This window comes from Phoenix dactylifera, unplaced genomic scaffold (genome assembly GCF_009389715.1).
Source record: "Phoenix dactylifera cultivar Barhee BC4 unplaced genomic scaffold, palm_55x_up_171113_PBpolish2nd_filt_p 001058F, whole genome shotgun sequence".
NCBI classification, from domain to species: Eukaryota; Viridiplantae; Streptophyta; class Magnoliopsida; order Arecales; family Arecaceae; genus Phoenix; species Phoenix dactylifera.
The window spans coordinates 121,634-149,183 of record NW_024068407.1 but is presented as its reverse complement, the minus strand read 5'-3'; the positions used below and the strand labels follow the sequence as shown (position 1 = coordinate 149,183).

The window sequence follows — 27,550 nt, the reverse complement described above, 5'->3', positions numbered from 1 at the left end:
AAGACGGTAAAGCCCTAAGGCCCCCTTCTCCCCGCCGTTCCCGGAAGAGTGAAGACTTTCTTCCCCAGTGGTTGGATGTTAAAGTTTTTTAAGATGGGTTTGTATAGGATGTTTCAATTAGGTCCAAACTGTTCTTGGAGTTGTATTCTGCTTCACATGTTTGAAACTATGTTATTATATAATACGTATACGAGACAGAGGCAAGTCAGGGTATAGGGCTTTTAAATTTTTTTATGATGTAGGACTCCTACTTTCTATATTACTGTGGGAGGACCATGAAATAAGCCATTTGCTCATAAGCCTTTGATTGTCTCAATTAGAAAGCTCCTGAAGTCTTACAGGGACGGAGTTGTAGACTCTAGGGATGAGATGGGAGAGTGAATATATAATATCATGAGGTATATGCATAATAATTCTTTTATAAGTGACAGTTCCAAAGGGAATCACAAAAATTACAGAAGTTAAAAGATTTTATTCAATGAGTCACTGACCCACTTGGCACCCTGAGAGAATACTAATTAAGTTTGCTAGCACCGTCAAGAAGGGATAATCTTGAAGAAAGAAGAACTGAAGAAGCATAAAGAAAAAGAAAGAAAATGAAACAAGGAAGAAAGAACAAAACATAAAAATGAGGAAAGAACCCTCGAGATTTTTCAATTTCTTTTTTTGTTTTAATAGTGATTTCTTGATTTTCAATTTCTTATTTGCGGTCAACTATGTCACAAGAAAGATTAAATGGATTAGCTATATTATTTATTGAAAATAGTATTTTAATAAATCTCGAGTACAAAAATTTAATTAGCAATTTTGCATCTAGATGGATTATTTTTAAATAAATTTTTAAAACATTTTACACTTATTAAAAAATATTATTATTATTTTTAAAAAAGGCCTCTCTTAGTGAGTTCGCCTTAGGCCCCCAAATGTATTGGGCCGCCCCTACATACACTGAGAACTGAAGCTATCTTGATGGAGGGTGATTCGGCGATAGTGATCGGTTGGTTCTAGTGACGAGCAAGGGGGAGGGTGGGAGGGTGCAGGCCCACATCCCTTCATTCAGGACATCTAGAGAGTGGAGAGGGGAATTACCTCCTTTGGGGCGGGCCATGTTTATAGGGAGGTCAATGGGCTGCAGATTGGATGGCTGCCTTCGACATGGCATAGGAGACCCCCTTTAAAAAAGTCGCTATAACAAACATAGGAGCCTGTCGCTATAACCTAGTTTGCCAACCTGCAGTGCAAAATAACATTAGCTATAGACTCCTCTATATTAGGACATAAAGTCATAATAAGTAGGATATGAAAACCATGACTATGTAAATTGTTGTTGAAATAAAAACCGGTACCATACTAACTTCCACAAAAATAGAGCCCTAATCCTCCATATCCAACCAATACCTCTAGATGATGGAGCTTTAGTCTTACAAAATTATATAATTGATGTTCTAACTGACAACCTATGTAAAGGTCCCCATCTCAATTTATCCTCAATATCTTCACCTGGTATAGAAATAGAACAAATTCTATCAACCAGTTCTTCTAGAAAGTATTGATAAATCACAAAAAATTCCGAACTATACTCACCTACCACCATGAGATTTTTTAACTTTGAGATTCTACAAAGAGCTGGTATTCACTGGTACGGGCCAATATGCAATAGAAATATCTGAAATTCATTAATCTTAAATCATATTAATAGACGTCTCATTACCCACAATCCATCTAAATTAGATAAAATAAATGGTGCAAAAGAACACAAGTTCCTTTAAATAGGTGAACTGGTGTGTGGTCACATTGGAGAGATGTGAACGACTAAACTCTATATTTTGCTCACATAAGAGAAACCTATAACTCTCTAGGTCACTATAAACCACACAACATGTTTGGCCATTAGATCATCACTTCAAGCAATTAGAGAAGTAATATCCAATCCCTCTGTCCTGATCGGCTGGCAAATACAATTCCAAGATACTAGATGTACTCTTATAGATGAATTTGAGAAACCCTGTAGAAAATTTCCTATTATATCTTCCAACTTTAAAAGCACACTCTTAGGAATAATGCAGTGAGACATCGAATAGATAGGAAGAGCAGGGAGTGCATACTTAATTAATGTATTCCTACCCATCATAGAAAGAGCGTTCCATTGCCACCCTTCTAACCTCCTCAAAAATTATTGTTCCAGACCACTGCAGTCCACCAAGCTCAATCTTTTGCTAGACATCGTAACCACCAAATAATTCTACATTTCATCAAATTTCTGAATATGCAAATAATTCTTAATTTGATTCCTTAATAAGGTATTAACTTTTGGAATGAATCTGACAACTGATTTTTCTAAGTTAATTTTTTGTCTTATGTCATGCAATACTCTAATAAAATATTACATAGCACCATAGCATTAGTCAATGTAACTTGAGCAAATAGAACACAGTCATTCTCAAAAAAAAAGTTAGAGATATTTATTATTGTACCTTATGGTTGATGGACTATAAGCGAGTTTCTCAACATAGTATCTCTAAGCTTTCTAGACAAAGCATCTGAGCAAATATGATGATAAAGAACATCCTTACCTAAAACCTATCATAGAATAGAAACTTTCTGAAGGAGATCCATTTATTAAAATAGAAAAAGATGGAGAAAGTAGACATCCACAAATCCAGTCAATCCAAGTATTATGAAATCCCACTCACTAGATGGAAGAAAAAAAGAATATCCCATCTTACTCAATCATATGCCCATTCCATATCCCATTTAATAGATATATAACCTCTCTAATTTTCGACTTGGAGTCTTATGTCTCTTAACTCAATTCTCCAGCATCCAAAATACAACTATTTTGGAGAAACCATCTCGTGAAGTCTGCTTGAATTTTGAATTTAGAATTTTTATATATCTTTTACTTCATATTTTGATAAAATAAAAGGATGGTTAATAAATTGAATGCTTTGAGATATATTTTTTGACACAAATTATTGTGCATGTACATATATATGTATTTATACATAATGTAAATATAAATACATTATATGCATATATATTTACATACATATGCATGCATGCATTTACATGTGCACATTATATATACATACATTTATTTATATATTTATTTGTATTTATATTTACACACAAATATATGTATATATTTGTATGCGTATTTGTATGCATGTATATATATGTACATAGAACTCATGCTTCAATGGTTGAAATGTTTTAAGGGCATTGTTCTTTGGATCATATAAAAATGCAAATCATTTGGATAATATGAAAATAATTATTATGCCATCCATTTATGCAGTCTGCATGAGTAATTAAGTGATGTTGTTTCGAAGTTTTTTTTTCTTTGTTGTAGCTCCAATTCTGCTTATCTTTTTTTTTTTTGATAAGTTAGTTAGATATACATATTTTGAATGCTTCTAATAAGTATACATTATAGATGGTAGTTTTCTTATTCTAATACTTATATTTTAGGATCTCCCTATTATTAGTGGGTATAAATTTGCGAAATTTGTAAGCCTTTTACAATTTTAGAAATATCCCTTTATAGATTAGAACCTCTCTCACTAAATAACATGGTTATATTATTGCTTGGAGATAAGCTCTATGAACATGTCAACTACATAGATTTTTGCAAATATCCAAATTAAAAATCTGCACCATTTATTATGATCTATACTATTAAAAATATCTAGAAAACCAAATATGATATATTTTGATAGTTTTTAAGTTATGCCTCAAGTGGATACAAAAAATTACTAGTCAAATATTTAGATTTCACAAAATATTAACTTTACTTATTTTTATAAAATGTATAGAGTTAAGAGGACTTATGCACATATTATATGGTTTACACACATTTAGATTTAACTCATGTACACATTCTGACTAAGCATTATTAAATGGTTGCATGCATTTAAATATCTATAATATATAGATAAAAAGGTAGGCCTTATATAATATATGCATTTAAAACATCTCAATGCAATATAAATATAGTTTATATTTATTTAAACTATCTACTTTACATAGATAGAACGGTAGGCGATATATAACATATACATTCAGACATCTCCCTGCAAGACGAAATATTTTGCGAACTTTAAAAATTTAAGGGGAATGTATGCAAATTATCTTTTGTTTTTTTTTTTATGTAATGCAAATTCTCTTTTGGAGAACGTCAAAAAAATCGGATAAGTTTCCGATTCACCCCACCGAATCGAATCGGCACCCACACCTATAAACACCTGAACCACCCCACCGATTCCCACCTCGTCCGGCCACTGACTCGGCTTCCTCTCCTCGAAGACGACTCCAAGGTTCTCTCGACGCCGCGCCCTCGATCGGAGGTAAAGCCCTCTCCTTCTCCTCTCCCTCCTTCTTTAAAAGGATTTCTCCAAGCCTTCTCCATTTTCCCTCGCCCTCTTCTTCTTCATCCGCCAAAAAACCCTAAGACCCGATTTCCTCCGGAATTCGTTGATTCTTTTGGTTTAATTGAATCGGATTTCTCGGAAGGGACACATACGTTTCTTGTTTTGGGGAATCGTGTCGAATTGATCCTGCTGCATCTCTTTTGCTAGGGTTTTTCGCTTATAAACCTTTTGAGGAGTTGCAGTAGAGGTAGAGGATGACTGTTGCCGCTCCCGGGCAACTGAATCTTGAGGAGCCCCCGTCGTGGGGGTCTCGGAGCGTCGACTGCTTCGAGAAATTGGAGCAGATTGGTGAAGGCACATATGGGTGAGTGCGATAACCGGTCAAAGTTCTCTCTTTTATTACTCGGTTGCATAGATCCTTGTACTGATATCGTTTGTGTTCCTGGACGTCTTGATATATGTTTCCATAAAATATGCTCCTTTTCTTTGAGTTAGTGCTGAATTCTGGTTGAAGGGTTGCATCTTTTACTTTCCTGTTGATAGTATATGCCAACTAATATATTGATATATACAATCATGACAAGCTCTAAGCCTGAATTGGTGTAGAAATCATAAAACTCTCGGGAATCATGTGCATATAGATTCTTCTTAATGTAAATTTGGTTTGGTTGTTGTTAAGCTGGAGGTTTTGTAAAGTGTCGGTGAATTACACTGCATCTCATAATCCTTTTTTAAAGAAAATTTGTCCCAAAATTGATGAAACTGCGAATAAATTCTTCTATTTTTGCCTTTCATTACTTAGAATAGCACGCAATGTAGTGTCACATGGTTTGTAAGGCATCACACTTCATTATGGATATTTTGGTGGTGGATTTGTTTTTTTAATGTCTTCATCAGTGTGCAATACAGATACACATGTCAATATCCTCTTATTTATATAAGTGCTTGAGGTTTTGGTGGAATTTGTTCGAGTTAGTTTTTATTGTCTTAGGCCTTCTAAATTGCATCTAGAGGCCTTTGTATCGTTTGTGTGTCATCAGCAGCATGCAATGGTGGATACAACATATTAGTATGTATCTACTAACATCCATGACTTATTTTTGACATATTTATTGGTTTGATCACTGAAGAGTATCTTTTTTTCTTGCACTGTTACAATGATTGCAGGCAGGTCTATATGGCAAGAGAAATAAAAACAGGGGAAATAGTGGCCCTGAAGAAAATTAGAATGGACAATGAAAGAGAAGGAGTTACGCGTTTGTGTTCTACCTATATGCTTATTGGAAATTCTTCAAGTTGAATGGATAAAATATTCATCCTTTACCTTGGCTAAAATTTTATTAGTCTTGCAGTTTCCTATAACAGCCATACGCGAAATCAAAATTCTGAAGAAGCTGCATCATGAAAATGTTATCCAATTGAAGGAGATTGTGACCTCTCCAGGTTTTTTCATGTCGCACATGAGCTCCTCTTCATACATGTCAAGTTTGTTGTATCATTAATTTATTTATTTTTCGGTTAAACATAACCAGGTCCTGAAAAGGATGAACAAGGAAAGCCAGGTGGGTTCTGTTCAGTAACTTAGCTACCTAGTTTCACTTTGAATGTCTCGGTTAAAAATCATATATTTGACCAATTACGAATTCAGTTTTTTTTTTTTTCTCCTGCCTAGCCATCCCTTCTCAAGGGGAACTCTGATGTTCAAATTGTTGAATGCTGCAGATGCTAACAAGTATAAAGGAAACATCTACATGGTTTTTGAGTACATGGATCATGATTTGACTGGCCTAGCAGACCGTCCTGGGATGAGATTCACTGTACCCCAAATTAAGGTATTAAATAAGGCCTCCATAATTTTGTGTTCACTATTCATTTTACCGCCTACTGATTGTCTACTTCTGCTGTTTGGTCATGCCCAATCAGTGCTACATGAGGCAGCTGCTAACAGGTCTTCATTATTGTCATGTCAATCAAGTGCTCCATCGCGACATTAAAGGTAGTTTAAAGTATTGCATATGCAATGAGTCAAAAATTTTGTTTTCAACCTTGATTTTGCTGCTGATTTGATGAATTATGGTTATTGGTGTAGGTTCTAATCTTCTAATTGATAATGAGGGGAATCTAAAACTTGCTGATTTTGGCCTTGCACGGTCATTCTCCAGTGATCACAATGGAAACCTAACAAATCGTGTGATCACATTGTGGTACAGGTAAATACTGTCTTCATCAACCTTTGAATACAATGCTGATTTCCATACTTGTAAATTTTTTTCCTGGTTCAACACAATGCACCACTCTCTGCATCTAACTGGTTAAGTTTCATGGCATTTTTGGTAACAGGCCTCCAGAGTTGCTGCTTGGAACTACAAAGTATGGTCCAGCTGTTGACATGTGGTCTGTCGGTTGTATCTTTGCAGAACTTCTGCATGGGAAACCAATCTTGCCGGGAAAAAATGAGGTATTTTGCTTATGCGTGAATCTTTACATTTCCTTTCTTTTATAGTGGTCTTATTCCTTCTAGTTCATATTGGTCTTCATGTTCATTCATGACCTAGGGTTCGTACGTACATGTACAAGCAAATGTAATATTATGTTCTGTGACTGTGGCAGTTTCTTAGGACACATAGTTTTGGTACGGCTTGTATTATTTATTTTCGCTCTGAATCTTTTCAAAGGTGAATAATATTCTCAACAAAATTGAGCATATAATGTCTAGAGAAGTCTTATGCTATTGCAGATGGCTTTCAGAATTTTTTGTTGAGACACAAGAACAATAAGTAGAGGAAAAATTTGTCTACATGCTATTATCAATAGATAGACACATAGTGTAATGACTAAATGAAATGCAATTTAAGAGCATGTGAATTAAAATAAAGACAAGTAAGGTGATGGTGAAGGATCAGGGGAAGGAGTTTTTAATATGATTAATTACTGAAGGAAATGAATCTTGATTTGGGAAAAGTGCAGGCTTTTTTGAGAAAAAGGCTTCATAATTTTCATCTACGTCTAAAGAAGCTGACCAAGAAGAGCAGGAGAGAGGATTTTTGGGTTATGATTTTATAATACTATAATGTTGCTTTGTAGGTGTGAAAAATGATTCTATCTTGCAAGAAAGTGTGCCACCATCAAACCGCACCCTCTCCCACCCCAACCAAAAAGAAAAAGATGAGAGGTATTTGATTAGGGTTTTAGTTAGTCTAGGTCAAGCAAATGGTTGTACCAATTTGCTTGATGCAACTGACAATTTTCTTTATAGAACATACAAATTTCAGATAAATCTGTTTTGACTTGTTATTCAAGTCCTTTTTCTGTTTGATGCAATCTGACTATTTTCTTTATAGTATGTACAGAATTTGTAGAATTTATCAAGGGAAGTAAGGGAAATGCTTAAGAGTTCTAATAAGCAACAATTGTTAAAGAAAAAAATGTTTGAAGGTGTTTTGTGAAGAAAGGGAGTCTAAAGCCTTTGAGTTCCAAGGGTTAGGGTTTCATCCATTTTATAGGGGTATAAAGGAGGAAAATGCGGGTATCCAGAGGCTGCCTCACATCAAAGCAGCACAAAGCCTGAATCGTGGCACAACTTTTAGTTGGTTCAAGATGGCCTAGAGCTTTCTTACCAATTGATGCTTTTTCATCGCTTCATAAAGGAAAATAAGTAAAGGTTTAAGCAATAGGTAGGTGTTTCCATTGATACAAACAACAAACCTGATCTTCGCATCTCTATCCATTGGATCACTGATAAGTAACAACGGCAATTACGATTACAATAATATTAACAGTAACAAATAACAAGAGGCAATAATAATAAGATAGGGTGACACCTTATACTTTAAATGGTTACTGGTAACTTGGGGGGAAAGAGGGCATAGTGTTGCTTCTTACATATGTCAAGAAGAATATTCACCACCAGATCTCATGAATGCACTTGTAAATGAAAGAGTATATTTAGTGATGAGCTTTAGTTATGTTCATGAAAGAAGTGATCACTATTTTATCCATGTCAAACCTAACATTGGGAATTCTTGATTTTGTTGCTCAATATCTTCAGAGTGCTGTTTTTTTAATAGTTTCTTTCTACATGCAATTGTATATAAAGAGCTTACTACGATGGTCTTCATGGATACAAATGCTTAAAAATGGACTGCATTTTTCAGTTGGTAAAGAAAGCAAAAGAGATCATAGTTTTCATATTGTAGGGAGGCTTATCATATACCGATTACTTAGTTCCACACATCGTTTAGTAAGATTGTTTTCTATAAATATTTTTGGTGTATGAGAATCATATCATAGAACCATCCCTGAAATTTAACTTCCCCAAGATTGTCATTGTGAAATAAGTTGTGTAGTTTATGCAAAATAAGATGCCTAAAATATGCAATTGATTGTTTAATACTATCTTGGTGTCTAGTATGTTACACTGCCATACCAACACATTGTAAAAGTGGCTATGTTGGGACAGCACCTATACCATGTGGTGGTACAGTACTGTATGGAGCCCCTGTACCATATGGTAGGGTACCATACTGGTTTCCTACAGGGGATGGTATGGTATGCCACGTATGGACTCATACAGTCAACTATGCAAAACGTTGTTTAAAAGTTGACCCTTTTATCTTTGCCGACTATAGTTCACCCTTTTCTTTAGCTGACTTTAAAATTTTGCTTTAATTTTAAAGGTAATGCTAAAATGGAATTGTGGAATTAGTTTTTAGTTTGAAGTAAGATGTGGTTTTATCATTACGGCACTGTTCGTAATCAGCCAAGCAAATGGTTGCACCAGTTTGTTTGATGCAAATGACTATTTTCTTTATAGGACCTACAAATCTCAGATAAATCTGTTTTGACTTGTTATTTGAGTCCTTTTTTTGTTTGATGCAGTCGGATTATTTTCTTTATAGTACAATACAGAATTCATATAAGTCTGTTTTTTCTTGCTATTTTAAATCCTTTCCTTATTTAAAGCTCTCAAAGATGAATATGATATCTTGCTACTGACTTTCCTGCAGCCGGAGCAACTAACTAAGATATTTGAACTCTGTGGGACTCCGGATGAGGTCAACTGGCCTGGTGTTTCTAAAATTCCCTGGTATAACAATTTTAAGCCTTCACGGCCAATGAAGAGACGGCTCAGGGAGGTTTTCAAGCAGTAAGTAACTTGGTATCTTTTGCTCTTTTTTCATCCATGTTGTCAAGTCTGGCATGATACTTTTTTTTTTGATAAGCAGTATTTCGATGAGCGGGTACGAAGATTTGAAATTCTGGATATTTTTTGGTTCATGTCCTTCGCACTTCTGTTAAAATGTTATTTGTGATTTGGCAGTTTTGACCGTCATGCTTTGGACTTGCTAGAGAGAATGTTAACACTGGATCCATCCCAGGTAATTTCATCAATATATTACCTCTTATATATTTAGAAAAACTTAATCACAATGACCTAATGAATACGACCTGAATTATTTTTGCATCATCAAAATTGACTTCATACAAAGGGTTAGTCTAATATCATAAGTTAATTTTATGCTTGATTTTATTTGTGTAGATTCATTCTTAAGTGTCAATTTTTCAGGCTGGTGTTGTATGTGCTTGTATTTTATTATTTTAAACTAGCAGAACTGGATCAAAATTATCCTTTTCTTGTGCCTATAATATATGAGGAGAAAATTTGATGCCAATATATCAGATGTTGAAACACATTGGTTCGTTAAAGTAGCATTATAGTTTGAGTATGAAGTGGAAACAGAATATGCTATTGACATGGAAACAAAGTTTACATGAATGAAGTAACAACATATAAATAATCTTCTTGAAATTTAGGATATAATATGGAGGTTATATTGAGTGGTGCATGAGCTTTTGCTTGAATATGGCATGGTACGAGACATCATATTGGCAGCAAGCAGACAATGGAACCATGAGACTGGTTCTCTAAATTCCTCATGTACATGTGTGGATAATTTGAATCAGGCATGGGAAATGATGAGGTTTTATGGTTAACAACATCTAGTTTTTTTTACTCCTTTTGTATTCATAAAAAAGAGGGCACTTGGTCGGTTAATGCTAACTTAATATGTATTTTGAATGCCATATAGGCAAATTTTGTTAGTCAAGACCAGAAGATGGGATTTGCTGACAGTTGAGGTCCTTGTGTAGTGCTCTATTAGTGTGTACAGATTACTGTGATTATATTGGATAAAGCTGGGTGTGGTTTCCTAGTCGGACTAGTAGATTAAACGAGAGGCATGTAAACTAGAGTATGTCGGAGTTTTCCTTTTGGGAAGAGTTGCAATGACAATCATGGTTCAGTATTGTGTTATGGCGACAAGTCATGCAAAGATTGCACTCTTGCACAGCAATATCACAATGTAAATCATGACATTGTTATCAAGGCATAAACCCAATGTGCATCATAAACATCATATGTGATGATGGACTTTCATCAAAACACACACACACACACACAGAGGATTGTTCTAATTGCGTGAGAATTCTTTGCAGTCAGACTCATGCAGAACTGTACTGCTTTCTTTTCCCTTCCTGTAAATTGGAGATAATTAGACTGTTAATAGATGTTTGCTTAGTGCTGCTTCACTTCCTCTATCCTGTCATTAGCATCTCTTTCTTTATTTTCATGTGCTGGCTTTCCTTGCTTGGACAGGGATGAAACTTTAGGAGTGTAGAAAGCTTTGGTTGGCTGGAAAATCTGATGTCCACTTCCAATTGGGGCTCATCAAAACATTATTGGCATTTTTTATCAAATAATAATAAGTATTATAATTTGTGTCCGCAACTTTCTCAGTTTTTGTGATGCTTAAGTATTAAGTTGTCGTATTCTACTCTGCTGCTCAATTTCTATTTATATAGCGGCTTTATAAATTTCTATACTGAATGTTTCCTTTTTGCATCAAACTCAAATATTTTTAGCCTCACAGCTACGTAACGTCAACTTTTCAATTATTATTGCAAATTATGTAGAAGATTTATCGGTTGGGCATGTGCTGGTATCAGTCCATACTCCATTTAGGCAACGTTGTTAAAAGGAAATCAGACATGTTAGATAGAAGAAAATTCTAATTGGGTGATTTGGAACCTCTAGCTGGTTGTCATCTGCTAGTGAATTCCCCATTTAGGCCATGGATTCCAATCAGGATGAGCCTTGGAGGGAATATTTTTAATGGCTATAATTCTTTTGATTGAGATTTTGTGTATGTTCCATATGAACATCAATTTGGATGATGGAAAGTTCTTATGTCTTGCTCAAGTGAGTTTGTTTTTTGTTTCTCTATGTCCTTCCCTGTAAAATTTTTGAGCTGATGCTGTGTCTGTACATCATTTCACGTTGATACAAGTTTGATATTTTCTTTCTTTGTTTATTACGGCATTTGTTCCAATGTTTCAGAGGATTTCTGCAAAAGATGCACTGGATGCAGAGTACTTTTGGAATGATCCTCTACCTTGTGATCCTAAAAGGTATGTGTTTTTCTCCCTAACTTTAGAAACCAAATATGTCTCTTTTTCTTGCACTTATTTGCTCCTTGATCTTGGCTAAGCCATCTCGCTTGATCCAATCTATCATTTATGTTGCCCTTCATGCAAATTACTCGCCCTTTTTTAAGAACAAATTACTCACCTTCAATTCATTGTCCTGTGTCTATTTCTTGGCGATACAGCTTACCAAAGTATGAGTCCTCACATGAGTTCCAGACAAAGAAGAAGCGTCAACAGCAACGACAACAGCAAGAGGAAGCAGCAAAGCGACAGAAAATACAGCATCCACCACCGCATGCCCGTCTGCCACCCATTCAGCAAACTGGGCAACCACACCCTCAGATCAGACCTGGTCCCAGCCAGCCTATGCACAATGCTCCTCCTCCCATGGCTGCTGGCCCAAGCCATCACTATGGCAAGCCACGAGGCCCTTCTGGAGGGCCAAGCAGATACCCACAAGGTGGAAATCCAAGTGGTGGATATAACCCAAATCGTGGTGGTCAAGGTGGTGGTTATGGCGGCGGTCCATATCCCCAGCAAGGACGTGGACCTCCTCCTTATGGTGGGAGTGGTATGCCTGGTACCGGTGGTCCTAGAGGTGGTAGCGGCAGTGGTTATGGAGTAGGTGCCCCAAATTACCCCCAGGGGGGTCCATATGGTGCTTCAGGTGCAGGCCGGGGCCCCAACATGATGGGTGGGAATCGCAACCAGCAGCACCAACAACAGTACGGTGGCTGGCAGTAGTAAAGTTACATACCTATTCATGTTTAGATTTTTCGGTTTGTTGAGTTGTTTACTTGGAAGTAACTTGTTGTCATGGGTAAGTTGTGTCGGTGCGGAAGCTGAATTATATCTGAGCTTGCAATTAGGGACCTGAAAGCTGTGTTTTGTTTAAGGTATGTGTTCTATATCATTTAAAGTATCATCCTGTTAAATTTGTTTGTTTTTCTGTGGTTAGTATGCAGAATGATGCCCATCTCTTGTCGGCTCGGTTATGGGTGGGCATCATTAGAACACCTGCTGGAATGAGGGTCCTCCAATTCTGTTGTTGGAGCTATCTCTACCTTTCAGCACCTTTGTATTATTGTCTTGGAGTCCTTTCTAATTGTAAAGATGGGCAAGTGACATTAACCAGCAGATCCATTGAAATTGCCAGACTCAGTTCGTGTAATATGGATTGTTTGCTATGTTAATTTCCTGATCAAGGCTTGGTTATCTTTTTCTGTCAGGACTTGGGAGTTGTGGAGGTGGGCTTCAAATGTTAGTAGGTGATTCCTGCTGGAAATGCTGTTTCAGTGCAGTATCATTGGCGACCAGGTTTACTCTGGAGAAAAAAGAGAATTTCTTGTTTTTCTTGTAAGTTTATGTTTGCTCAACCTGGAGGCCAGAAAAGTTGATTGTGTTGTCAAATTTCTGCTCGAGCTTGGCTTTGAAGTTGGGTTGGCATTTTCTAACACAACTCAATCTTCGAGTGTAAGGGGAGGGGGAACAATCTTACCCAGTTTATTTAAAGAAAGCATGTACAAGAGAAAGAAGAGCGTGGGGGAAGGGGGAGAGAAAGGAAGCGAAATATCACAAAGTAAGAATCGTCGAGAGTGAATTTCATAATCTATGGTGTGCTATGTGTGCTTTCTCATTACCCAGGTTGCTGCAGTCCTTGAAGAGTTCTAATGAGAGTCTCTGTGGAGCTGCTTTTATGCAGAAATATTCTACTATTTCTTTCTGTCCAGATTGATCACGTCAGGGCTAACACCAATTTATCCCATGCCGTTCTTAAATTGCTCTTGATTCTTTTATGTCTTGATTTTGTCTGCATTAAGAATGGATGGAGGAAATCTGCAGAATTTAATTGCATCTTTTATCCTATTCCAAATTTCTTTAGCAAACAGTTCAAAAGAAGGTGGTTTAGAGTCTGGAGTACTGCAGAAATTACATCCAGAGCTAATCTACCATGTCATTCTTGCAAGCACTTCACCTGTGTGTAACCCGTTTATTTTGATGACTAACCACAGGAATGCTCTTATCTTTGTTGGAGTTGCTGCTGACCAAAGAGAATGAGAAGTTGGACTCTTGATAGCACCCACGCTAAGTCAAATTGTATTTTGTAGTAGCCTAATGTAACATTGGAAACAATCTGCTAAGGGCTAAATTATCCAGCTAGCAATCTTTCCAAAGTTTGATATTTTTTCCTTGCCCTAAAGTAAATGCTAGCTGACACCAAAAAGGCTGCGAGACTTTGGAAAGGCCTTTCGATAAAGAAGGCAGTGATCCGGGACTTATACTGATGCCAAATCTTTTCTCTTTGTAATATGCCCTTTAGATAATGTTTTGTCTAAGACATTATGTACTTTAGTGATAAAACATCCCCCTTTTGCTAACGATGCATTATTAAAATCTTGTAAGTTCTTAATTCTCAATTCACCTTCAGATTTTTCTTTGCAAACCATTTCCCCATTCACTAGATCTTGTGATCCTCCTTCCTAGAGGAATGCTTTTCTAATTCTGCCACTGCGCCTGATTACCCAGGATGGAAGCTTAAAGAGGGACATATAAAGGAAAGCTAGTCAGAGTTTGCTATTAAATCCTTTTATCAATCTTTTCCAATGCTCCATCATAAGCCTCCTATCGTCCAGAGGCAGACCCAAATATTTAATACGCATCTTTTTTAACATGCAGTTGGCTATTGGAGTATAACACTTGGCCATTTCATCACTCTCGTGAGCTCTTATGGAAAGTGATATGCAAGCTGAAAATTAGAAAGAATTACCTTGAGTATTATAACTTGATCCCCTTCTGCCTCACATAAGAAAAGGGTATCGTCTGCATGAAGAAGGCTACTTAATCCTGCATGATTTCGAAGGAAGCCTATCCTGTTGATGAGGCCCGGATTGCTGGATTTGTTTGGTAGGACTATTAGGATATCCAAGCAGAGTATATAAAAAAATGGGAATAGAGGATCACCCTGCCAAACACCTGTTTCATAATTGATCCAATTCCCAACACTTCCATTAACTAGAACAACAACCTTGTTAGTGGATATTATTAGTCTTCTCTTGTCAATCCTTTGCCTCAGAAATCCCCTCTTCTCTATTACTTGAATATGAAGTGCGAATTCAACTTGTTGGAAGCCTTCTCGAAATCCAACTCAACCAAGAACTCTTCAATATCATTTCGTTTGCAATGATGAAGAATTTCATTTGTGCACAAGAAGTTTCTACTAAAGATCAACCTTTAATGAAACTTAATTATGCTATATCAATTAGACTATCCAGGTGTAGTCCCAGCTCTGGTTGCGAGTACTTTAGGTGTAACTTTTACAGGACTGCATCAAACTGATTGGCTTGAAATTGGAGGGTTAGGAGTTATCCTCCAGTTTAGATGCAAGGGCTCGATAAACAACATTGAATCTGCCCAGATCTAAAGAATCATTATAGAAGCTGTTAAAAGACTATTGTTACAAACCATCTTTGTTACAAAGCATCTTTAGAAAGAACATTATTGGAAATCCATCTAGCCTTGGTGATTTGTCAGTTCAAGCAGAGAAAATAGCAAGTTTATCTCCTTGACTCCTTGTAACTTAAAAGGAACTGCCAATGCACTGAGATCTATCTTAGAGGTTCCCATCTGAGACCAGTATTGTGAATAGCTAAGAAAGTCTTTTTAAAGAAGTAAATGAGCACCTCTCGGTCGATGGAAAAGAGCTCTATCGATGGTATTGAGTGAGTTGGTTTTAAGAGTCAACTATAATTAGGCCTACAATCAATCTAGATCAAGACTAGACAAGCACGAATCCCACATGATCAAGTATTCAATTAGGTCATGATTTTAAATCTGAATTCGATCCTACCGACCAATGACCAATCAAGTCGAGTCTAGTTAGGTCGATAGAAAATTTTCAACCCATCAAGTCACTACGGCCAAACAAGGTCAAGCAAGATCCTAGCCATTGCTGCCAGGTGCAGGCTAGAATTGGTTTATATTCAAGTCCAATGCAAGACATACATTATTCATGACGTATTTGAAGGAAAACTTAATAATGATAATGGATGACAAGTAGATTGAGCATATCATGCCCTCCTTCGTCTCTATAAAAAGGCTGATCCATAATTCTGTATTTAGATTTGAAAGTGGTGGGGAAGTCTTGATGAAATGGTACTGGCAAGCTGGAAAAAGATTGAACCTGATGCAGATATAGCTGCGAAATGGATTGCTAATTTCAGAAATTTAAGGAGCAAGCTAAAAAGCTAGTCCAAGAATATAAGAAGACTGCAGTATGAAGAAAAGAAAATAATTCTGAAAAAATTGAAATGATTGATGTGCTTGAGGATAATGGTAATATCACAATTCAGTTGCAATGTCCCAGAAGGGATCTCAAATATCAAATAGACCAAAGTTATGCTAAAGAAAAAGATATTCTAGCAATAAAGATCTTGAGCTACATGGTTGATTGAAGGAGACAGAGGCACATCATTTTTTTCACCAAATGGCAAGCTATCATAAATGAAAAAAATTGCATAATATCAGTACACATGAATGGTAGGGAATATAAGGAGCAGAAAGAGATAAGCTAAGAAATTATGACCCACCAAGTTGTCAAGTTGCAACATTACACAACATTATCTTATTATAATTTTATTTTAATTGTATGATGCTGGAAAATACATTATTTTTGCATAGCAAAAAAGAGATATGTTATTCTTTTAATTTATCATGCTCACTACCCCTTAATGAGTTCTATTACATGGGGTTAGGCCAGGCTGCAGATGGTTTTGGGATTGGCCCTAGTTATTGGATGGCCTGTACTCAACCTAACATGCATGCAAGCAAGTTGCAGTTAAACTCGAGCTAGTCCATGTTAACTTAGATTCGCTGGGCTTCTCGGGCTGCACAGGCCAATCTAGACTTTTTGAAAATTTATAATGTAGAATGCAAGAAATTTAAGATTCTACTTTAGTAACAAATCAAAATTTAAAATGAAGATCATTCTCATTTCTTCTATTGAAGTATATTTATATTTTCAAATATGAGTCGATAATTTATGTGCAAAATTTAATCAAAAACACAACTTGAAAAAACTAATAGCCTCTAATTATATGTAGAGAGTTTAATTGGAAAATTATATAATGTGCATTCTGTATAAACTTTTGGCCGGGTTGAGTTTGAAAATTGAGCTCATAGATCATCGCCTCAAGATTGGCTTGATCTTAAATCGGGTTAAAAATTCTAATTTTGGTCTACACGGTTTAACCATTTTGCCACTCAGAGGTTTGATTTTACTTTTAAAAAATAAGAACCAATTAAAATCTTTCAATTCCAAGTTGATGCTTGTTAATTAACCACCTGATACCAAAAGTTTGGAGGTGCATACTAACACTGCTGCCAAGTTGCTCAAAATTAATCAGGACCGTCCGGAAGAATCCATCAAGATTACGTCGCTAAGAGACCGACCAATAGACGGCTCTGATCTTACAATCCCCTATACCTCGAGATCAAGCCTCTTCCGGACCCCCTCTCCGTACAGTTACTGTAACGGCTTCGTACGTCTCCACTAAATCAAATCCCTCCATTGTACCCAACGGCCGCCATCTCTCTCTCTCTCTCTCTCTCTCTCTCTCTCTCTCTCTCTCTCTCTTCTCAGTGTCTATAAATAATTCGAACTCCGATTCCAATCGCTCTTCGTTACTCACATTCCCCCTTCCAAGAAAGCCGAGAAGCTCTCCAAATTCTAGAGAGAGAAAGAGAAAGCTAGAGGAGAAATAGAGATGGTGGGATACAGCGAGCCGTGCCCGTGCTGCGGCAACAAGCGGCGGCGGCCAGCCTTGGAGCGCTGGGATTCGTCCCCCGCCTCTTGCTCCGCCGCCGCCCGATCCCCACCGCCAGTGAAGTTCGCGCGCTCCGCCTCCGCCCCGTCTCCCTCCGCCGTCGCCTTGGCCACCGCCATCCGCGCCACCAGTCCCACTGCGGCGCCACCAGCTCCGCTCGCTCCGGCCTCGACCTCTTCCGACCTCCCAGCCCCAGCCCCGTCCGAGAACGTCCCCGGCGGGCCGCCACTGCCGCTGCCCCTGGATTCTCTCCCCGATCCGACGCCTCCGACCACCTCGATCCCCGCGCCGGCGGTGGCGAAACAAGAAGTCACGGAGAAGAAGGTTTCCTCCGAGTCTTTTTCCATTCTTTTCACTTCCTTTTCCTTTCTTTCATCTTTCTTCTTTGTAATCCCGTCAATCTCTTTCAAGCGGGGGAGAAGGGAATGGAGGGGGGGGATTGAAGGGCAAATTTCGTGATTAATTGGAAATTAATCTGATTCTTTGGTTATTTTTCTAAATTTGTTGTGGCAGGATGAAGAAGGGGCGAAGGAACTGAAAGAGGGAGAGAAGGAGAGGAAAGAGATGGCAATGGTTTCGGGAGAAGTGGAAGTCAGGATCAACTTCAAGTGCTGCAAGTGTGGTAACTCCAAGGCAGTCGTTTTTCCTTCAACCGACTCTCACTAGAGTCACTTCAACACACACACACACACACACACACACACACACACACAGAGAGAGAGAGAGAGAGAGAGAGAGAGAGAGAGAGAGAGAGATGTTAAGTTTATCAGTCTTGTTATTGTGTTATGTGATGAATCTAATACAATTGTAGACATGATAGAGTTGAACTGATTGATTATTTTTTAAGATTCATAACAGATTCAACTCTTACGGAGAAACCATCACTCGCTATAGTGTATCTTGTGAAGTTTTCTTGATTCTTGAATGTGGAATTTTTGTATATCTTTCACTAATTGTCTTAGTATGATAAAAGATTGATGGACGAATTGAATGCCATCAGATGTGTTTTGCAGCAGTCAATTGCTGTGATCAATTGGGTTAGGTAGTTGGAGCTGCAGGTTCAATGCTCCATGAAGGTCACAGGTTCCTCAGCCTCAAGAACTCCGGAAACACATGTTACTGTAACAACATCGATCTTGCGGGTTTGGCATCTTTCTTTTTATTTTGTTTTTTTTAAGCAGTCTGTTCTTGGTATTGATTGATTCTTGTAGATTTTATCTCTGTTTGTCAGAGTTCTTGTTAGAAATGTAAGATTTTACTCCCACAGCAAAATAATAGGTTGGCTGAAAATTGATGCTTGGAGTGGATATGTTGTTTCATAGCAAAGTTACAAATGTTGGGCATTTTGAATTCATAGCAAAGTTACAAATGATGGGCATTTCGAATTCATAGCAAAGTTACAAATGATGGGCATTTTGAATTCATAGAAAAGTATTGAAATCAGCATCCATATGATCGTTGTTGTTAGATGATTTCGGTTTCTGAATTTTAGCCTTTTAGGATTGCATCATGAAGATTCCATGGTTTTTTAAGTAAGTTTGTTCATCTCCAATTTGATTTGCATGTTGTTCAGATCATATATATGTGGATAATCTTTGCAAAAATCCAGTGGGAACTCTAGTGTGCAGAATAATTTTTATTTGGTGAAAATGCACGTGTCATAGCTTTTAGGTGGGAAGAAACCGTCTATCTGGATAATTAATCCCCTTGAATTTTTTTTTCCTTTTTTTTTCAATTTTCTGAAGTTTGGCACTATTTTGCGTTTTATAATTCAATCACTTTTTTTTTTTATATTTGAGATTAAAACCGAAACTCTCCAAGGTTGAAATGCCCTTCTCAACCATCCAAAGTACAGTCATAATTCTTACAGCTAGTAAGATTTATGTGTTTCTAACTCTTAGCTAATGATTTGTATTTTGTTAATTTAGTGAACAAACATTTATTTGTTAAGTTGAACAGCTCGATGATTCAATTTATCCAGTCAATACAAAGTTATGCATTGTCACTTATGCTTGCTTTTACCGGTTGGCGACAATCATTTCATCTATTCTTATGGATGTTAATGTCAGAAGTATGTTTAGTGACATAATGAGTTGATCAAGTTGACTAGTAGAATGTAAACAAAGCAGGCATTGAGAAATGGGTGACACCCATCTATCTCCGAGATAGGCGGCATATTGCACATATTTGCATGCACAATCATGTGTGGTACAAAATATGCACATCCAAACTCTAGTGATGGAACCTAAGCCATCCAAACATGGGTCGAAATCATGAAAGGCTAGGTATGGGTGGATAAATGCTTGCAGCAGAAAAAGGGTGTTGATAGGAAGAAGAAAATTTTCTTTGTTTGCTGACGATCGCCAATAATATCATATAAGAGATGGATGGATCGTATTATATTTGGAGTGTAGCTTTAGGAACCTAATTGAAAAAAATCTAAAGTCGAGAGGGGCACTTTGTAACTCGGGTAAAGTCGAGAGAGTCAAACTATAATTTTTTCTAAAATTAATTTAATCATTCATAATAATAAAACTTATTTTATGGCAAACGAGATATATTAATTAGTGTATTAGTTTGATAATAGACACATTATGGTATTGCAATAGTATAGTTTATGACAAGGATGCATGCCATAGTAATATAATATTACTCTCTATTTAATTATTATATATATTTTCTGAAATAACTTGGCATATATTTATGCAGAAAGAAATTAAGTCAATTTTAGTCACAAATTTTCGCTATAATATACTAATGCATTATTATGTACTAATATTATATTATTATAATATATTATATTGTTATAATATAATTTTATAATGTAATATGTACGGAAGAATAAGAACATCATACAAAGAAAAAGCACTAACCGTCTTTTCTCCCTCGTTAATCCCGTTTAAAAGAATTGAGAAGACAATACTTGTTACATGCGTTCTGGCGGAGACTCGTACTAGGTTCCATTACCATTTGAAAGTGTTTTTTCGGAAAATCTTCAAAATGAAGCTTGTTTCAAAAAGCTATTTTTAGCTTTTTTTTTTTTTTTTTTTTTTTTTTTAAGAAAAGCTAAAGTAGCTTTTTAAAATTTTTACTAAATATTTTTATTTTATCTAAAAATATTTTTAGAGGATGAGAAAGCCCCAAATCCAAACGGTTAAGCCGGGAATACCAAAAAAACCCAAAGCAAACGGGCCGGGGTTTACGTCCTTGGCACCGGGGCGCTCTGTAACACCGTCCTCCTTCTATCCTCGTGGAACACCGCATCGAGGAGAAGCCTCGACGCCTTCCATGCCTAATGAAAGCACTCAAAACCAGAGGACTTCCCGCCATCACCTCCCTCCCTTTCAAAGCCTTCAAATACCACAAACTCCCACTGCAGAACCGTGTGGACGCCCAAATGATCAAAACCGGCTTCGATCTCCAGACTTACCACACAAACCACCTCCTAGAGTCTCTCCTCAGCAATGGTGAACTATCAAAGGCACGCCAACTTTTCGATGAAATGCCCATTAGGAACATCTTCACCTCCAACCGCATGATCTCTGGCTACGCCAAGTCCGGCGACCTCGGTGAGGCCCGTCGCCTGTTTGACCGCACTGAAGACCGCACTTGCGTCACGTGGACGATCATGGTCGATGCCTACGCCCAGTCTGGCCGCCCTCAGGAAGCCTTCTCCCTTTTCAGTGCGATGTGCAGCTCGGGCATCAAACCTGACCATGTGACTACAGCCACGCTTCTCAATGCCTGCGATCGCCCAGAGCTGTCTGGCTGGGTGGTCCAAGCTCATGCTTATGCTGTCAAGTTGGGTTTCGGAGCCACTCTTATGGTGTGCAACACCTTAGTGGACTCTTACTGCAAGTGTGGACTTCTTGAAATGGGCCGAAGGCATTTTGATGAGATGCCAGGGAGGGATTCGGTCACGTACAATGCGATGGTGATGGGCTACTCGAAGGAAGGGTTCTACTTTGAGGTGTTGGAGCTCTTGACTGAGATGCGAGCCTTGGGATTGAAGCCGTCACAGTTCACTTTCTCGGGTGTTCTAACTGCCGCAACTGGATTAGGTGATATTGGTCTTGGCCGGCAAATCCATGGTCTAGTGATCAGAACGAATTTTGGCTGGAATGTTTTTGTGAACAACTCACTGTTGGATTTCTACTCGAAATGTGATTGCTTGGAAGAAGCAAGAGTACTTTTTGATGAGATGCTGGAGAGAGACAATGTTTCTTATAATGTGATGATCTCAGGCTATGCATGGAATGGGCAAACCAAAGAGCTTCTGAATCTCTTTTGGGAGATGCAGTTGATAGGTTTTGATCAGAGTCAGTTCCCTTTTGCTAGTCTACTGAGTGCTGCCGGAGTGCTCCCTGATCTCAAAATGGGGAGACAGGTCCATGCTAAAGTCATTGTAACAGATGCAGCATCCAATGATCTTGTAGGCAATGCACTCATTGATATGTACTCAAAATGTGGTAATTTGGAGACAGCAGAGATGATTTTTATGAATAAAACTGACAGGAACACCATCTCATGGACAGCAATGATCTCAGGTTACATTCAGAATGGGCTCTATGAAGAGGCTTTGGAGCTTTTCCGTGAGATGAGGAGGGGCGGTTTGAGCCCAGACCGTGCAACATTTTCTAGCATTCTGAGAGCTTCAGCAGGTCTTGCTTTGCTTGGGCTAGGAAGGCAGCTGCATTCGTATATTATTAGATCAGGGTACATGTTGAATGTGTTCTCAGGGTGTGCCCTTCTTGATGTGTATGCGAAATGCGGGTGCTTGGATGAGACTCTTCACGTATTTGAGGAAATGCCCTACCGGAACATAATCTCATGGAATGCTATGATCTCGGCATATGCCCAAAATGGGCAAGGGATGAAGGCTATCAAACTATTTGAAGACATGCTTCGATGGGGTGTGGAACCAGATTCAGTCACCTTCCTCAGTGTTCTTTCTGCTTGCAGTCACAGTGGCCTCATAGATGAGGGCTTGCGATTCTTTAATTCTATGACAGAGTATTACAAGCTAAAACCAAAGAAGGAACACTATGCTTGTGTAATAGATTTATTGGGTCGGGTCGGTTGTTTGGATGAGGTCGAGAGGTTAGTGGATCAGATCCCCTTTGAAGCTGATCAGATTATATGGAATTCAATTCTGAATTCATGTAGGATTCACAGTAATCAAGAGTTAGCGAGACGAGCAGCTGATAAGCTGTTTAGTATGGAGCTCAGGGATGCTGCTCCTTATGTTATAATGTCCAATGTCTATGCTAGAGCAGGCCAATGGGAAGATGCTGCAAAGGTGAAGAAGATGATGAGGGACCGAGGAATGAGGAAGGAGCCTGCTTATAGTTGGGTTGAAATCAAGCAAAAAGTGTACACATTTTCATCCAATGATTCAACCAACCCTCAGATAAGTGAGATAAGGGCAGTTTTGCATAAGTTGAGTGAGGAGATGGAGAAGCAAGGCTACAAGCCCAATACTGGGTGTGCACTTCATTTGGTAGATGAGGAACTGAAGTTAGAATCATTAAAATATCACAGTGAGAGGCTGGCACTTGCTTTTGCTTTGATAAATACCCCACAAGGGACACCGATACGGGTGATGAAAAACCTTCGAGCATGCACAGACTGCCATGCTGCAATCAAAGTGATATCCAAGATTGTAGGAAGGGAGATTATAGTGCGAGATTCAAGCAGGTTCCATCATTTTAAGGATGGGTTTTGTTCTTGTGGAGATTATTGGTGAGTTAACCAATCACAAGTACACACGTGGAGGAGAAAACAAGGACATGATTCAATTTTGAATTAGAAACATGGAGATGTAAAACTAACCAGGGAATTCAACTTGCTGATCTTGGCCTTGCACGATCATTCGCCAGTGATCACAATGGAAACCTAACAAATTGTGTGATCACTTTGTGGTATAGGTAAATACTTCTGTTCTTCATTTGCTTTTGAAGACAATGCTGATTCCCATATCCATTACACTTTTGTTTCTGCTGGTTCAACAAAATACACCACTCTCCAGGTCTAACTGGTTAAGTTTCGTTGTGTTTTTGGTGACTGGCCACCACTATCCTGCTTGGAACTACAGATTATGGTCCTGGTGCTGACATGTTGTCTGTCAGTTGGTATCTTTATGGAACTTCTCCATCAAAAACTTGCTGGGAAAGAATGAGGTATTCTGCTTCTCAGTGAATCTTTACATATTCTTTATAGTGGTCTTATTACTTCTTGTTCATATTGTCTGTTTGGTCCTCACGTTCATTCATGACTTTGGGGTTATACGGACATCTGCAAGCAAATGCCATAACTATGCTTTGTGTGCTTTTGTATGACTATGGGAGGCTTTGAAGATTCCTAGGGCTTGTGGTTTTGGTATGACTTTGTATTACTTTTTTTTTTTTTGGTACAACGGCAGCTCACACGTGCCTGGCGTGGGTACAACCGACAAAATCAGAAAAAAGAAGATGTTACTTATTTTCACTGTGAATCTTTTCAAGGTAGACGGCATTCTTAATAAAATTAATCCTGTCAAATCTAGAGGAAGTCTTCTGATGTTGCAAACGGCTTTCAGAAATTTTTGTTGACAGAGGTGAACAATAAAGGAAAAAATTGTCTACCATGCTATTATCAATAGATAAAGATATTATAATGAGTAACTGAAAATACTATTTAAGAGAACATGTGGAATAAAAGAAAGACAAGGGAAGATAATGGTGGAGGATCACTGGAAGGAGTTTTTAATATGATCAATTACTGAAGGAAATGAATCTCAGCACTCACCAGAAAAAAAAGTAAATGAATCTCAGTTTGGAAACATTATAGGCTTTCTGGGAACAATTTTCATTTAGATTTAGATAAGCTGACCAAGAAGAGCCAGAGAGAAGATTTCTGGGTTTTGGTTAAATAAATATTATAGTGCTGCTTCTTAGGAGTTGTAATAACCATACCCACAACACCCCCCTCCCCACCCAATAAAAAGGAAAAAAACAAAAAGGAAAGATAATTTATTAGGGGTATAGTTGGTCTAGGTTAAGCAGGCTTTTAGCTTGATTTTTGGTTATGGAAATACAGAAATGCTGAGTTTATAAGGAGGAACTTGATGAAATTCAAAATAGATCCAATTGTTCGCAGCCATTTATAATGCTGTTTAATTGCTTACAGCTGAGTTAATAGGTGAAACAGTTCAAGCAAACAAGCAACAAGCAATGTTTTACTGTCCAATGAAATGAAGAAGTATATTTAGTTTAAACTTTAGAATTCAAGCAAGCAATCACATACGGAAAAAAACTTTTCTTCATGTATGTACTGTCAGATATAGTGGATCTCATGATACTTTTCATGTGTTGCAGCTCAAGCAGTATGATGGATTGGGAATTTTGCTCTAGGGCACAGTCATGTCAGTTTGCTGTGTTATGGAATTATATGCTGTAATTAACTTTGAAGAGTTTGCTATCCTACTATTTTTTCATATGATTTTTTTTTTTTTTTTAAAAAAAAACTGCAAGGTTCACATCCCAAGTTGAGCTAGTACTAGTAGAGTATCAGATGATAACCCACTTGGATGTTTTGATATGGCATATTAAGGTCTGATATTTAAGGAACATTCAGTAATGAGATTCTTTTCTAAATCTGAAACTTTAGGTGGGAGACATGACGCGCATCACACGGTGTCGATACTAATGATGGGAATTTCTCTATGGAGGCTTTTGTGTAGAGTTCTCCATTCAACATGTGGAGGTCAATATCAATGACTGAAGTTTCTATTTGGTTATTATTAAAGCTCATTACTTAATGTACCACAGAAATTTGGTTATTGAATCATTCTCTCTATTATAACTTATTATATTGTTATATTATATTTCAGGAATAGCTGGAAAAAGAAAAAAAAAAATTATACCTCATGCATCGCTTGGAGCCAGCATTCGTGATGTAGGTATCATTGGCAGAGAGTTTTCTTACAAAAGGTTTTCTAGAGTTCTCAACTCACCATATGGATGGACATTGATATTAATGCCAATATTAATGGCAAGAATTTCTACTCGGTCACTATTAAAGTTCATTAAAGGGATTATAGAAATTCATCTGATTTTTTGTTATTTATTATATTATTATTTTAAATAGAACCTTATCAGCTGTTATCGAGAGACTTTTATGGAACCTGATGATCTCGAAAGTTTGCATTTAGCACATGTTATCCATGAACTCTTAGTTTTATAAATCAGCATATTTGAGTATTCATTCCCTTGAACTTATACATATATAACATTCTATCATGATCTAAAGCTAGAGCTTGACTATAGTTATTCTCAAAAAGCCATGTTAGTAACTAACTGATGTTTTAGGTCATATACAGCCTCCCTTATAAACAAGTTATATCATCCAAGAATGTTAGCTAATAGCTTGTCTTTTAGTCAGCTTCGTGCATGATGGTATTGTTGATAATGCTCAATCCTTTAGGATTGGAAGGAAATTGTTCAGTTTCTCTGGTAGTTAAAAACCTGGCAGACTTTACTTGCAGAAATGGCCATGGGCTTGTATGACAATATTTTTTTGGGAAGGGAGAGTAGCCTTTGGATTAATGGAACCTGTTAGGATGGGTGTGCTGGGGATCCACGATTTTAAATGATCTTATGTAACTTCTCTCTTTCCTACCAGAAATATGTAGCGAGTATAAAATGAACGGTAGCAATATAGGTAGTGAGATAAAGTATGTTGTACATGCATTATTTTTCAAATCTAAGCCATTTATCCTACTCTAAATACTTTAGAATACATCAAATTTCAGCTGATTTGAGTACTGCTAGATTATAGATTGAATGAAGACATGGCATATACCGTTAAAATTATCCATTTTTCATCGACTAGATGCATGGTAAAAGATCTCAAAGCTGCATGTTTTTCTTATGCATCATAGATTATTTTTAATGGCATGCTTGTCATTTTGCAAGGTCTATTACTAATTTCTACTACAAACCATGTGGGACCAAATGGTAAGAAGCATTGTGACTTATTATAAGGTTAAATTATGTATTCATTTATATAAAAAATATTAGAAATATAATATTTTGTTATTTTATTGCGTTATAAATCATGATATTAATCATAGTTTATCCTAATATCTAACACTAACTTCTCTATTGTTTTTCTTTGTGAACCGTCTCCCATTGTCCGGGCTCCACTGTTTTCTTTTTTCCACTATCTTTGTGGTGTAGGCTGTGGAACCAACATACAAAGGACTCTAGAGTATGTGGATGAGGTGCTCCATGTAGAATTTAGGGTAGGCCTGATGCTTATTGGAGCATTTGATAGTGCATTAAGCATCTCTATGGTCGTTAATTTTTTTTTTTTGCTAAAAATATGGTCGTTACTTTCAAAGGCTTAAAATTTCATGAAAGACTGAATATTAAATCAGAGATGTCAGAAATTTCATCCACAACTTTAAATGAGCCTTGTTGATTTAATGATATTCTAAAATGTTTGCCATCTTAGTTGTTTCATGTTTGTGTTCTATAAGTTCATTTTAAATTCTATATACCATTTTTTATTATTCTGAAAAAATAGTAAACTTGCAAGTGCAAATGCACATTTAACAAGTAAAAGAGTAAAAAGTAAGGTCAATTAACCTGATATTTAAATCTATTATGCCTCAGTAACACAATTAAATTGACATATTTAATGATTAATAATTTGAATGAATCAAATTTTGCGATGTATTTGATCAGATTATCCAAGGGAATAAGAACTTGATATGATTGAGAGTTAAAGAAATTATTTGCCATCACTTTGACATAAGGATTATTGAGGAGAAAAATTATATACTTAATTAATTAATTTATCAGGGTATTTCGTAAGACATCTCCTATATGT

At 37.1% G+C, this 27,550-nt stretch overlaps 3 protein-coding genes across 6 annotated transcripts; all 3 read left to right on the top strand.

The window, feature by feature from the left end:
• Positions 1–4,220: 4,220 nt before the first annotated feature.
• On the top strand, positions 4,221–13,633 carry LOC103716119 (cyclin-dependent kinase C-2). 4 transcript variants are annotated; one of them, XR_005509486.1, is made up of 14 exons: positions 4,221–4,346; positions 4,578–4,734; positions 5,538–5,619; positions 5,723–5,813; positions 5,903–5,932; positions 6,093–6,202; positions 6,294–6,366; positions 6,460–6,580; positions 6,711–6,828; positions 9,377–9,516; positions 9,691–9,748; positions 11,767–11,837; positions 12,038–12,751; positions 13,085–13,633. XR_005509486.1 is itself a non-coding variant. In XM_008803992.3 (13 exons), the coding sequence occupies exons 2-13, from the start codon at positions 4,625–4,627 to the stop codon at positions 12,597–12,599; spliced, it is 1,566 nt and encodes a 521-aa protein (XP_008802214.1). In that variant the 5' UTR covers positions 4,221–4,346; positions 4,578–4,624; the 3' UTR covers positions 12,600–13,010. The 4 variants fall into 4 exon arrangements, 1 of the variants encoding a protein (XP_008802214.1); XR_005509487.1 differs by having other exon boundaries at positions 4,240–4,346; positions 4,613–4,734; XM_008803992.3 differs by lacking the exon at positions 13,085–13,633 and having other exon boundaries at positions 12,038–13,010.
• A 3,861-nt stretch (positions 13,634–17,494) lies between these two features.
• Positions 17,495–18,862, top strand: LOC120107881 (predicted GPI-anchored protein 58). The gene is made up of 2 exons (XM_039121395.1): positions 17,495–18,001; positions 18,191–18,862. Exons 1-2 carry the CDS (start codon positions 17,618–17,620, stop codon positions 18,341–18,343), a joined length of 537 nt encoding a protein of 178 aa, XP_038977323.1. The 5' UTR covers positions 17,495–17,617; the 3' UTR covers positions 18,344–18,862.
• A 1,985-nt stretch (positions 18,863–20,847) lies between these two features.
• On the top strand, positions 20,848–27,024 carry LOC103716120 (putative pentatricopeptide repeat-containing protein At2g01510). Its single transcript, XM_008803994.4, has 4 exons — positions 20,848–23,604; positions 23,772–23,856; positions 25,325–25,420; positions 25,548–27,024. The coding sequence occupies exon 1, from the start codon at positions 20,973–20,975 to the stop codon at positions 23,421–23,423; it is 2,451 nt and encodes an 816-aa protein (XP_008802216.2). The 5' UTR covers positions 20,848–20,972; the 3' UTR covers positions 23,424–23,604; positions 23,772–23,856; positions 25,325–25,420; positions 25,548–27,024.
• Positions 27,025–27,550: the final 526 nt, after the last annotated feature.

Excerpts from the sequence above, each read along its gene's own strand:
- LOC103716119 (XM_008803992.3), top strand. The coding sequence starts at position 4,625 with ATGACTGTTGCCGCTCCCGGGCAACTGAATCTTGAGGAGCCCCCGTCG. Across the intron at positions 6,829-9,376 it reads TCTTGCCGGGAAAAAATGAG|CCGGAGCAACTAACTAAGAT; the intron begins GTATTTTGCTTA and ends ACTTTCCTGCAG. Across the intron at positions 9,517-9,690 it reads CTCAGGGAGGTTTTCAAGCA|TTTTGACCGTCATGCTTTGG; the intron begins GTAAGTAACTTG and ends GTGATTTGGCAG.
- LOC103716120 (XM_008803994.4), top strand. The coding sequence starts at position 20,973 with ATGAAAGCACTCAAAACCAGAGGACTTCCCGCCATCACCTCCCTCCCT.
- LOC120107881 (XM_039121395.1), top strand. The coding sequence starts at position 17,618 with ATGGTGGGATACAGCGAGCCGTGCCCGTGCTGCGGCAACAAGCGGCGG. Across the intron at positions 18,002-18,190 it reads AAGAAGTCACGGAGAAGAAG|GATGAAGAAGGGGCGAAGGA; the intron begins GTTTCCTCCGAG and ends TTGTTGTGGCAG.